The 11,645-nt window shown below is 41.9% G+C and overlaps 1 protein-coding gene and 1 long non-coding RNA gene across 3 annotated transcripts in view; one reads left to right on the top strand and one right to left on the bottom strand.

The window, feature by feature from the left end:
* Nucleotides 1-857: 857 nt before the first annotated feature.
* Nucleotides 858-11,189, top strand: LOC123363419. 2 transcript variants are annotated; one of them, XR_006576747.1, is made up of 5 exons: nucleotides 858-979; nucleotides 2,507-2,541; nucleotides 6,510-6,707; nucleotides 10,772-10,801; nucleotides 11,087-11,189. It is a non-coding gene; the product is annotated as an uncharacterized LOC123363419 (long non-coding RNA). The 2 variants fall into 2 exon arrangements; XR_006576748.1 differs by lacking the exons at nucleotides 858-979; nucleotides 2,507-2,541 and adding an exon at nucleotides 5,439-5,506.
* LOC123363418 (ATP-dependent translocase ABCB1-like) overlaps nucleotides 5,986-11,645 on the bottom strand; it is a 68,522-nt gene continuing 62,862 nt past the window's right edge. Inside the window, exons 25-28 of the mRNA XM_045004363.1 lie at nucleotides 10,305-10,502; nucleotides 9,219-9,425; nucleotides 8,146-8,292; nucleotides 5,986-6,650 (exon numbers count right to left, since the gene is read on the bottom strand). Of these exons, the coding sequence (XP_044860298.1) occupies nucleotides 6,453-6,650; nucleotides 8,146-8,292; nucleotides 9,219-9,425; nucleotides 10,305-10,502 (750 nt within the window). The 3' untranslated portion in view covers nucleotides 5,986-6,452. The remainder of the gene's footprint in view (nucleotides 6,651-8,145; nucleotides 8,293-9,218; nucleotides 9,426-10,304; nucleotides 10,503-11,645) is intronic.

Genomic DNA, 11,645 nt, shown 5'->3' with positions numbered 1-11,645 from the left:
GCTGTTTAGGACGCGCTGAGGCGCCGGGGGATGTCAGCGCTGGCGCGAACAAGCGGAGGAGGAGCGGCCCGTCTTCTGCAGCCAGGCGGGGCCGCTCTTCCACGGTAAGGGGCCATCCCTCTCCCCCAAGCGGAGCCGGTAGCGCGGCCCTGCCCCGGCTGCAGAGGGGGTCGCTCCTTGGCTCGCGGCGGCGGGAGGAGCTGGGGCCCCGGCATTATGCCGCCCCAGGCACCTGCTTGTTTAGCTGGTGCCTAGAGCCGCCCCTGACAGTGGGTAAGGGAACCCACCTACCTGTCCGACTCCTAGCCTCAGGACCTAACAGAGTCAAGGAGGGAGGGAAAGGCTGGAAGCAGGCAGCCTCACCCATAGAGCACTTCTTGGATTAAACCTTGTGCATTTTGACTACTCTGCCATGCATGCAAGGGGAGGTTAATCCCCCAAGCAGTTAACTGATCCAGGAAGGAGAGGAATCTTGGAGAAGGAGAAGGCTGCTCCCCACTGCCCAAAAGCTGGGCAGAAACAGCTCAAATTGCAAAGTACAGGCAGGAGCAACAGCAACTGCCCCAGTCTGGTGCAGTGGAGGCAGAGAATCTGGCAGCAAGCAGGAGCAGAGGAGGTATGGCCAGAGTGTGTGGAGCTGATCTGCCTCCACAAAGCTGCAGAGAGAGAGCAGCCTGGATGCCCAGAATTGTGGGAGACACTGGGCTGCAGAAAGTACTCCATCCAAGCCCCTTAACCACTGATTTGTACAGTGTGTGTGTTAGTAGTGAAAGGACTGTTTCTACCATTAGGGTTACTATGGCAATGAGTTCCACATCAACTGGCATTTAACTGGCAGGTGCTGGAACAGTGGCAATCATGCAACAGTTAGCTCTGCTTGAAATAAGTCTAAATGAAATGGTAGCTGTAGTGCCTGTGCCCGGTGGGAGTACTTATATGGGTGGACATGAAGTAAGTTACAGGCGTGCGAGGCTACAGGGTGAGCAGCCTGATAAATTTCTCTACTGTAAGCAAAGCCTGTCTTCAAATGGAGACTCTTCCTTTTGAAAAGCTTTTGCTCTGTCATTGTGTCCCTTTTTTCTCCAGGTGTAGGAGAATGAAGCAAGAAACTGCCAGATCTTTGTATGTGTCATTTGAACCCCCTTCTCCTTTAGGACCAGAACAATTAGTATCTGTATGATAGCAACTGGCACTAACAATGCAGCGGCATTAGTGGTTGTAACAATGTTGTAAGCACTAGTGTAGATGAATTTGGGCATTTTTATACAATGCCATGAAAACCTTCTCTGAACAGGTGGTAAAAAAAGTTCCCAATCTCAGTCTACAGTAGCAGCTTGGCACTGGTGCAGCAGCAGTTATTGTAACACGTTTACTAAAGTATGGAGTGTAGATGCACTAGGGTATTTTGTAGCTGTTTTTCAGCACCATTGCATCTATTATCCATGGCGTAAGTTCTAATGTAGATCAAGAACAGGCATTTTTGTGTCACAAGGGTAGCTATTTTCCTGGTGTAGACAAGGGCTTTGAGAGAGATAAGATGAGTGAGATAATTGCTCTTATTGAACTATTTTCTGGTGGTGAAAGGGACAAGCTTTCGAGGTTACACAGTCCTTACACAGAGATCTTCTTCCTCCTGAAGAAGAGCTCTGTCAAAGCTTGAAAGCTTGTCTCTCTCACCAAGAGAAGTTGGTCCAATAAGAGAGATTTTCTCGTCCCCCTTGTGTCTCTAACGCTATGTCTACACAGCAACTAGATACCTTTGGCTGGCCCATTCCAGCCAACTCAGGCTTGCAGGACATGGGCTTTGGGGCTGTTTCATTGCTGTGTGGATTGTGCTGAAGCCTGAGCTCTGGGACCTTCTCATCTCACAGGGTCCTAGAGCCCGAGCTCCAGCCCAAGCCCAGAAGTCTACACAGCAATGAAACATCTCCGCAACCTGAGCCCTGCAATCCTGTTTCCGCTGACATGGGCAGCTGAGGGTGTCTAGTTGCTGTGTAGACATATCCTAATATCCTGGGACCAACACGGCTACAACAACACGACATACAAGGTCATTGAGAGCATTTTCACTTCAAACCCTCCAGCAACGTCAGGTGAATAGACCTTAACGATTCTGCAGAATATTCTCATGGTTCACCGTAAGTGGTAAATTCATATCCCATTAACATTTAAACAGGCCAGCTCTTGAGTGATAGGAATTTTCCTAACTACTGGTATGACATAAGACCGAAAAGCTCTCCATTAGCCAGACATATTCACAATTATAAACACATAAGCAAAAAAGTCATTGGCACAATATATGTCAATTACAACCAAGACTAGACAGATTATTTATTGCCTGTCATGGATTGTGTCACAGAATTTCATAAACTCGCTCAGAATTTAAATTAGACTCACAAAGCTAATCCCTGGAAAAAAAAGACACACTGATTTAGCATTTAAGCTGAATTGATTTAACTCATTATTTTTTCATTTCTCTAAATTATAGCAAATCTGTTTTTAACAGGGAGAAAGTTTCTAAGGATCTGAAGGTTGCAAATGGTGAGTCCAATGAAATTCTTCCTTATCCCCATAAGGCCGTCACGAAGTAGCTTCTTTATGGAGTTATACAATCCTCTGCAGTTTTGAGATTGGTGTGAATAGGAGTTTTATAGACTGTAGAGGAGGTGAAACATTTGGGAAGGAAACGATGCTAAATGTTAAACTCAGCTACCGCTCTGGAAATTGTTTGGCTGACAACCTGGTGACAGGTAATCCAAAAGTCTGGATATCAGGGGAATGGGGAACTTCAGCACCCATTGGGATTGTCCTACACTAACACAAATAAGAATACAAGGACATTTAACTCCTTAACACCAGCGGAATTGGCATCTCCTACTGTCAGTGTGTCTAAGTATTTATACTATGCTCCTCACCATGGCTGCAGTTTGAATTCGCATGTATCCATGTAAATTTGATTCCTGACCCCAAAGAGTCAATCAAATTTGACAGCAATTTATGCTGAATTTACAGGTGAGTTGAATGGTTATTTATGTTGTGGCTGCTCTCCAAAACCTTGGCACACGTTTGCTCTCTCAGGACTTCATATATTAGCAATAACCTAGCATGCTTAGATAAGCACTAACTAGGGGGACCAGCTGTCCTAGTTTTATAGGGACAGTTCCGATTTTTGGGTCTTTTTCTTATACAGGCTCCTATTACCCCCCAACCCCTGTCCCAATTTTTCACATTTGCTGTCTGGTCATCCTAGCACTAACCTAACATACATTGTGACATACATGTTTTATGCCCCCTCCCCCTTCTTCAATGGGTTTGAGACGCCATTAGAGCCAATTCCGCTGAGTAGATGTGGGCTGGTGTTTTTTCAGGAATGCTGATGACACCCAGCATTATGGGCCAGGCAGCAAATGTGAAAAATTGGGATGGGGGTTGGGGGGTAATAGGAGCCTGTATAAGAAAAAGACCCCAAAATCGGAACTGTCCCTATAAAACTAGGACAGCCTGCAAACTGGCCAAGATACTATCTAGTGCTGCAGAGTGGCAAAGATGCTGCCTAGTGTAGCAGCTGTGGCCAGACAGAAGCGGGTGGGGCTAAAATGCCATTTTAGCCTACAGGTCCTCCGGCGTGGCTCCTCTGTCTTGTACCAGTTGTTGCCTGTTGGGTCCAGAATTTGTCAGTTGCAAAGGTGGCTTCATACCATATTTGCCTCTTCACTGCTGGCCAGTATCTCGGCCAGTTTGCAGACTGTCTGGGCCTGTCTCTCCAGCTGATCTGGACTGGAATGCAGGAGGGTATCCTTCAGTGGTGGGGTAAGACTGGGGTAAAAATGACAGCAGGCTGGTGGAGGGTGATCATGGTGGATTGGGAGAAGCTACCGAGAATATGGCTGATTATGGGACCCCCCACATGAGTGGGAGTGTTTGGCCATCATTTGTTACCAAAGCTTGCAACACAGAGATCTGGTTAGATTTATGCAGCACAGCCCACAAACCTGAACAGGCATTTGATTGTGTGGGATTTCTGTTGGAAAACTGAAGTGAAGAGTTTGTTCTGTTTTCTTGGTCACTAGCTGTTTTATGTTGTGTTTTATTGCTCTGGATTATAATTATAATGGGAGACTGATACTGGTGTGTTTTATTATGTTTACATTGAAAATAAATAAATATTGGTTGAATTGTAGAAGACGAAGTGTAGAATTGTGGACGAATTGTGGAAGATCAAGTGAACCAACCCATTTTACCTTCATCGTATTTGCCATTTTCCTGTTAAAGTTCCTCCTTCGAAATACAAGTGAAGAGGCCAGATGTGTACAGTGGGAGGTTATAGGCAGATGTATACAGGGGGGAGGGATAGCTCAGTCATTTGAGCGTTGGCCTGCTAAACCCAGGGTTGTGAGTTTAATCCTTGAGGAGGCCACTTAGGGATCTGTGGCAAAAATTGGTCCTGCTAGTGGAGGCAGGGGGCTAGACTTAATGACCTTTCAAGGTTCCTTCCAGTTCCAGGAGAGTGGTATATCTCCTATTATTATTAGGTTTTCCAGATTCATTTTTTAAGAAGTGAGGTGCAGCCACAGAGCCATGTCCTTTCTCCACATGTAAGATTAGCATCATCATTGAAAGCACACTCCAAGCATAGACCAAAATATACTAACTAGCAAGAGCTGGTTGTTCTAGCCCTAGCCACTTTTAATCCCACAATATTTTAAAGAATGACCTGATACTTGATCCCAGCTGGTCTTTTATTTCAAAATGATTTTTCCAGCAGTACAGACTTGATTGAATTTGGCTTGAATATTGCCACAGAAGAATGCACTGATGAACAACATTAAGCAACATGCCAAGAAAGGTATACGTACAATTATCTTCCTGTATAGCATATGTAATGGATGTGGCAGCTCATATGTACTCTCAGTTGACCAAAGCAAAGCCCTTTTCTAAACCTTTAACGTCCAATTGTGCATGTCTCCTCAAATGTTTTGCCCAGCTCTATTAAAACAAGATCAAAGTTATCAAATTGGAAGCAGCTTGAGTAGTGAAGCATTTTGGCCTCTACTCTACATTATCTGTGTTGATGTGATTATGAGATCCCATTAACTAACTACAGATGTTCTATAGTTCATACATTGCATGGCCTTAAAATAAACTAAGTTTGGCAATCCTCTCCGTGTAATAACTGAATGATTTTCCACATTCTTTATTATATGCTTCACCTTTACAGTAAACAGACTTAACAATTGGTTCCAGTGTAAAAACAAAACCAGACAAAGGGAGACATTTGATTCCGGTTTGGATAATGGGGAAATACTGTGAGAACAGCCAATGATTTCTCTATAACCAGAAGTGAAAAGTCACTTTCCTGCACACGTCATGGTGGTGCCAGCAGAAACTAACCAGCCCTTCCCAATGTGTCTACAGGGTTTAAATGGCCGATAGTGGGAGTAGCCTTTCCTGGTAGCTGCTGAGAAAAGCTGATTGGGGAAGAGTGACCACATGTATTTTGGCGAGGGTGAGAGCAAAGCTTAAACGTTTTATATTTTGTTTCCCGTCATAGACCCTGAAGCAGGGAAACAAAGGGGCAAAAGACATTATAATTATTTTTAATTTCTGTCTGTCACAAGTAAGCAGAGGCATCTGAAAGTGTGAAATATTCCAAGCTCCTGTAGGGTGTAAATACTAAACAAAAACCAAAAGTGGTTTTGATTTTGTCCTTGGCAAACCAAAAGGTGAGTTTGCCAGAAGCAAACCCAAAACAGGGCTGCCCGAGTCTGTCTGTCTCTCTCTTAATAAGTAGATGAGATATGTTCCTCAACTGTTGTTTAAGCATGATGGTTAACTATATTAAAGGGAAAACACTCTGATAATATAATATTATAACAGAGCTGTGTAAACCACTATGACTATACATGGATCAATCAACATTTCTAAAACTCCATTGAAAAAGCTGAAAAAAATGTTTAAATCTATCTATGGTAACTCCTACCCCCCCACACACAGTTGTTTGTTAAATAGCTGTTTACATGGTTGACATTAATCAGCTCCAAAAGGAGCCATCATGGTCATTGGGCCAATAATAATTATTTTTAAATCTTTTGGAAATAGCCTTAATGGTTTCCAAAGAACCAGTAAGTTCTGTTAGGTCAATAATACAGGTTTTAGCAATACTTTATAAACGAACAGTTTGTGATCTATTTTGTCAATATATATTTCCATGAAAGGCTTGTAATCATTAATATAAAAGCAGTTTAAAATTAACCAACACGCCCCAAAGGATTTTACCAATAGGACTAAGTAACTCTAAAGCTGTGAGACAACGAAGAAATAAATGTCTCTGCTCTGTTTTTTACTACGTGTTTTAAACCTGCAGATATCTCAGTAAGGATGCACCTCATTAATATTATTTATCTGTGGTTGTGTGTGTATTTATATAAATAGATTCGTTTGTAACATTAATGTTAATGAGAAACTTGTGCATTTACAAGTGCATAGTAATGTCCTTCCTTTGCCAGCAGCTGGCTGTGAGTCCCTTGTTCCACTACTTTTCCATTATGAATCATTGCTATGACATCAGCGTTCTGGACGGTCATCAAGCGGTGAGCAATAATAATGCAGGTTCGACCCTTCCTGGCATCGTCCAAGGCTTTCTGGACAATCTGCAGACAGATGCAGTGAAAAACTTGCTATTACTTGGAGAATCTTCCCTTTCATAGGTAACACCTTTGCCTTTATAGTTCACATAATCACCTGGGTGTTCTTCACTAGGGTTTAGGAGTCAGGACTTCCCATGCATGAAGGAGGCCTCAAACACAGGGGCCTGATATTACAACCTTTATTTGTGTGAGTAATTCCACTGAAGTCACTGAGACTACTCTCATGAACAAAGGCTAGCAGAATGAGGTCCATAAGGATCTAGTTTGGACCAACACAACTAATTTGCAGAGGTGTAATGAATTGTCTGTGATAGCGGCTACTTACCAAATGTGTGTGTTATATTTGATACTGCATGCTGTCTGTTTCCAACTACACGCCAAATTTAGAGAAACTAACCTCCTCTGTCCTCCCCGCCATATGCACTTGTCCAGGTGTTTGTCAGTTAGACATGCACAGTACTTAGATCAGTTTGGAGAAAGCAGACCAGCCAAATACATAGACATGACTAAAACTTGCATGTTCATTGATAGTACCAGCAATGCCAGACACTTCTTGTTAGCCATAAAAATCCAAAATTCAGGATCCTGACATCTGGCTCACAACTGGATGGTGGTTTGCATGGTTGCATTTTTCACTTCTACTGCAGCCCCATCCAAATGAACAGTTTATTCGTCCCTATGGAGTCTGCCCCCTCTCCTGGAGATGGTGGATGCAGTGAGAAAGCTCAGCCAGCTGAGCAGCAGAGGATAGCTTAATTACTCTCTCTTCCCTTCACAACATCTCCTGAGAGGTAGGAGGTGTTGCTGAAGCCTTTTTTCCAAGCCAGCTGCTCCTGCATGTCACCTCTTACCCTCTGAATGCAGATGGCTCAAAGGACTGGGAAGCGGACAGAGGCTTCTTCATTGTTCCATTCTGTCCTGACAGCCAGCAGTTCTACTGGCAGAGTGGATCCCTCTCGGGTTTTGTAGCAACACCTGTTCCCCCAGACAGAGCAGGAAATAGTGCAGAAAGAGACCCACTTTGCTGCTAGTGCTGCTGGCTGAACGAAAGAGGAAGGAGCTGGTGACTTGCCTTACAAGGCCTCCTCTAGTAGATTACAGTCTACTGTTTGAAGACACCTGTCTCAAACTCAACGTTGCTAATTATGAATGGGATTTTCCAAAGTGCTCAGCATTGGTCTAACTGTGAACCTATTAAAAAAGTCCCATTGACTTCATAACTGACTTTGAAGGAACTGAGGCAGGCCAATAATGAGGAGTTCTGAAAATCCCACTTTCTGTCCAGCCCCAAGTGTTGCTGACTACCATCAGCTCCCAATTTAGGAGTTGAAGGCACTCTACACCTTGCAAAAGCAGGCCGTAGACAGAGAGGGAGCTAAGGGTTGTTCTGTGGAACTTTCAAAATTGTATTGTAGATGGCGCGCCTGTGTTCTTGCAGTGAAGAATTCGAACCAGGTATTTTGTGTGTATTACAAATGGTAGAATGCATATTACTAACCTTTTCACTTTCCGTGTCAAGAGCAGATGTGGCTTCATCTAGAAGCAGAACTGCTGGCTTACGAACTAGAGCACGAGCAATTGCTATTCTTTGTTTCTGACCTCCAGAAAGTTGTGCTCCTTTGTCACCCACTTGGGTATTATACTTCTGTATAAGTAAATATTCATTGTCAAGGAAAGTTAGAAACAGTAAGTTATATTTTAATAGCAGATAATGTACTATATTAAGCATTTCCATTATGAAGCAAAAATAATAATGTAATTATTTTTAATAATATCTTATAACAATTTTAACTGTTTGAATCAAAATACATATCTACAGCTACATATATTGATAAATGCTCTGTAATGAAAATTCATTTCAGCCTTAGAAAAAGACTAATTCCCAAGTGGTGCAACCACTGATGTGTCTAGTCAAAGACACCTGTACTTAAAAATATAGATCTCAAGAGACTTTTATAATTTCAAGGCCCTAGAGACCCACACTCAGGAGATGAACCTTTAATTCTTACACATCCAAAACTTTCTTCTAAGTACATTTTCAAAAACTAGGTGGTAATGAAAAAGAAATGTTGTTTTTATTTCAATTTTCAATTGTCTTCAATTCCATGTAACTTTAAAGGAAGCCCAATTTCTTTGGGCTTTTCCAAGGTATTTCTCCATTTTGAGAACTAAGTCCATGGCAAACATGAAGGTTAAAATGTACTTGAAACATTTTACCTTTCAGATAAGACTAAAACTACAGAAAGTTTCAGCCAAAAAAAGGAAAAAGAATTGGCAAAGTTAAGAATTGAATGTCTCTTTTATAGTTGTTATATAACATCACTGTGATAGAGGAAATAAGAAAACTGGAGGTCAGATTTTGCATTTGAATTAGCTAATTACGACCGCATATGTGTTAATACCTATTGCAAGTTACATTTTTAAACACCAGCTTCCTATTTTCCTCTTTGAGAACAGTAAACACAAGAAAATAAACGAAAAAGCATATTGTTTTGCATCAATGGGAGTTGCTTAGATAGGTCATGGTGAATATTTACCCCACACTGAGAATGGAAAGACATTTTCTCTTACCTCTGGGAAATTTTCTATGAAGGTGTGAATATTTGCTGCTTTAGCTGCCTCTTCAACTTCCTCCTGACTGACAACCCTACTGTTGTCTCCATACTGGATATTTTCAGCAATGCTGCAGTCAAACAAAATAGGCTCCTGGGACACAATACCCAATTTGGACCTTAACCATTGCAAGTGCAAAGACTTAGTATCTAACCCATCTGCAAACTAGAAAGAGAAAAAGAGAAAAATCATTCCCTGCAGAATGCAATACTCCTCCTCAGGTGTACAATGTAAATGGGAAAGACGAATCTGTGAAAATCCTCTGACCTGTGTTAGAGTTGCAGTAAATGTAAAGTGGTCAATAAACCACTTCTGATCAAATAATAGATCAGATCTTTCATCCAAAATTGAACTGAACCAAAACTCTGAAAATTCAAAAGAAGCTCAGATAACCTTTTCTTCTCAGAATTTTTTTTTTGTTGCACATCTACTCTTCTAGCTTCCATAATAGATGTGGAATTGCCAATCTATAATGAGTTGTGCCCACAGAATTTCCATCTTTACTGATGATGTCAGGTACCAGAGATCTCATGAGGAAGTCTGTTCATGGTCTTCTTAGACCTAGATGGTTGAAGAGCTCCAATAAGAATCCACATCTTTGGGCATTTATTCAAACATCCTTTGACTCACCATCTCTAGGCTATTCTTCTTGGAGCTCCCATCATCATTAATAGGACTTGCATCAAAAGTCTCATCAAGTGATGAATTAGACCTCAAATTGTGTCATGTTAACATGACTAGAGGACTAGTGACAAAGGTTACATTATGGAAAGTATATTCTAATGTCCCCTCCAATATATCAAGTAAATCAATAAAGAGATGCAATCTAGTGATCTAGAGCCAGGATGTGGAATCAGAAGATCCAAAGTTCTACTCCCGGCTCTACCTTAAGCAAGTCCCAAGTCTTCTTTGCAGTACCCGGACCTGTAACAAGACTTATCCACCTCAAAGAGGTGTTGTGCGGATGATTTAATGTTTGTAAAATACTTTGAAGAACAGTTTAATAAGCTCTAAGCATTAACAGCTTCACAAATCTCTTCTTACCACTTGTCCTGCCATAGGGTCATAAAATCTCTCCAGCAGCTGAATGGATGTGCTTTTGCCACAACCACTGCTCCCCACCAAGGCTAGCGTCTGTCCTTTATTAACCTTCACACTGAGTCCTTGCAAAACATGAGCTTCTGGTCTTGTAGGGTATACAAAATGGATGTCCCTGAATTCAATGTTGCCATCAAACTGACTCTAGAAATGGTAGAAAATATAAATGTATGACAGAAGACCTGTCTATCTTGTACAGAAGCATCAAACACAACTCAGTATGGTCATTTAAATGAAGGCGTTGACAAGTCAGTTGGAAATGGTATGGCATTTTCAAACCCAGAGCATTTTTGTCAATTTATTGTTGCTTAAATATGCAGTGAAATTGGATTGGTATCTTCTGTGTACAGGACCTCCTTGCTGAGTGGTTCTTTTCTGCATCTCTCTCTCTCATTTATATCATTCCTTTTCAGCCTGGTTTGCAAGGACTATCATTACTTTAGGTAAGTAAACAACCCTAATACCTATCTTTGATGTCATCAATGCATATAATCCAGACACTATCATTGTGTGTGGAAAACATAGTTCCTGCCCCTGGGAGTTCACTCTCTAAATAGTGTAAGTTCAACACATAGTACACAGGATGAACATAGTACAAGGTGAACATCAGATCTCAGATTGGGTTAAACATTTTTACTTTGGTGGATTATTCATAGTTTTCAAGGACAACTATGTTTTCAGTGTAGGTTTGAATAGGGAACGGGTAGCTGATTGGCTCTTTTATGTAGGAAGGGAGCTCTGAGTATGAGGTAGCAAGGAAGAAGACTTGAAGACAAGAGTGAGTGAAGGAGATGTTAGGAGAGACTGTAGGAGCCTCCTCTGCTGCCTGGGGGATGAGACAGCTTCAGGACCACAATACCAGCACTGTGAGTACAATGGGCTCTTACAGCGCCTAGAGAACTGGACTTTCAAGGTCTAAATACTTTGGGCCAAATCTTAGCTTCACTGAAGTCAGAGGCAGCTGCTTCACTGGCATCAGGATTTGGCCCAGAGTGGTTTCACTTTCAATTAACGTCTTTCTCCGCAAGAAGATATTTCCCCGGAAGCATCAGCAGTCTGGGCACGTGGAGCTGATTCAGGAAAGTAGTCAAGCACATGTGTGACTTAAAGTTGTGCACATGAGTTACTGGCATGCTTACAGTATGTGCCTGAGTCCTTTTCTGAACTGAGGCCACTATCCAAAAGCTAGAATTCTAAAGCAATTTCAAGTTTCTGAATGGCTGGTTCTGCTTGTAAAAACATTTATGGAAAGCACAGAAAGACAATATGAAAGGTGTTCAGTTTACA

This window comes from Mauremys mutica, chromosome 2, assembly GCF_020497125.1.
Source record: "Mauremys mutica isolate MM-2020 ecotype Southern chromosome 2, ASM2049712v1, whole genome shotgun sequence".
NCBI lineage: Eukaryota > Metazoa > Chordata > Testudines > Geoemydidae > Mauremys > Mauremys mutica.
This window is presented reverse-complemented; position numbering and strand designations above follow the sequence as displayed.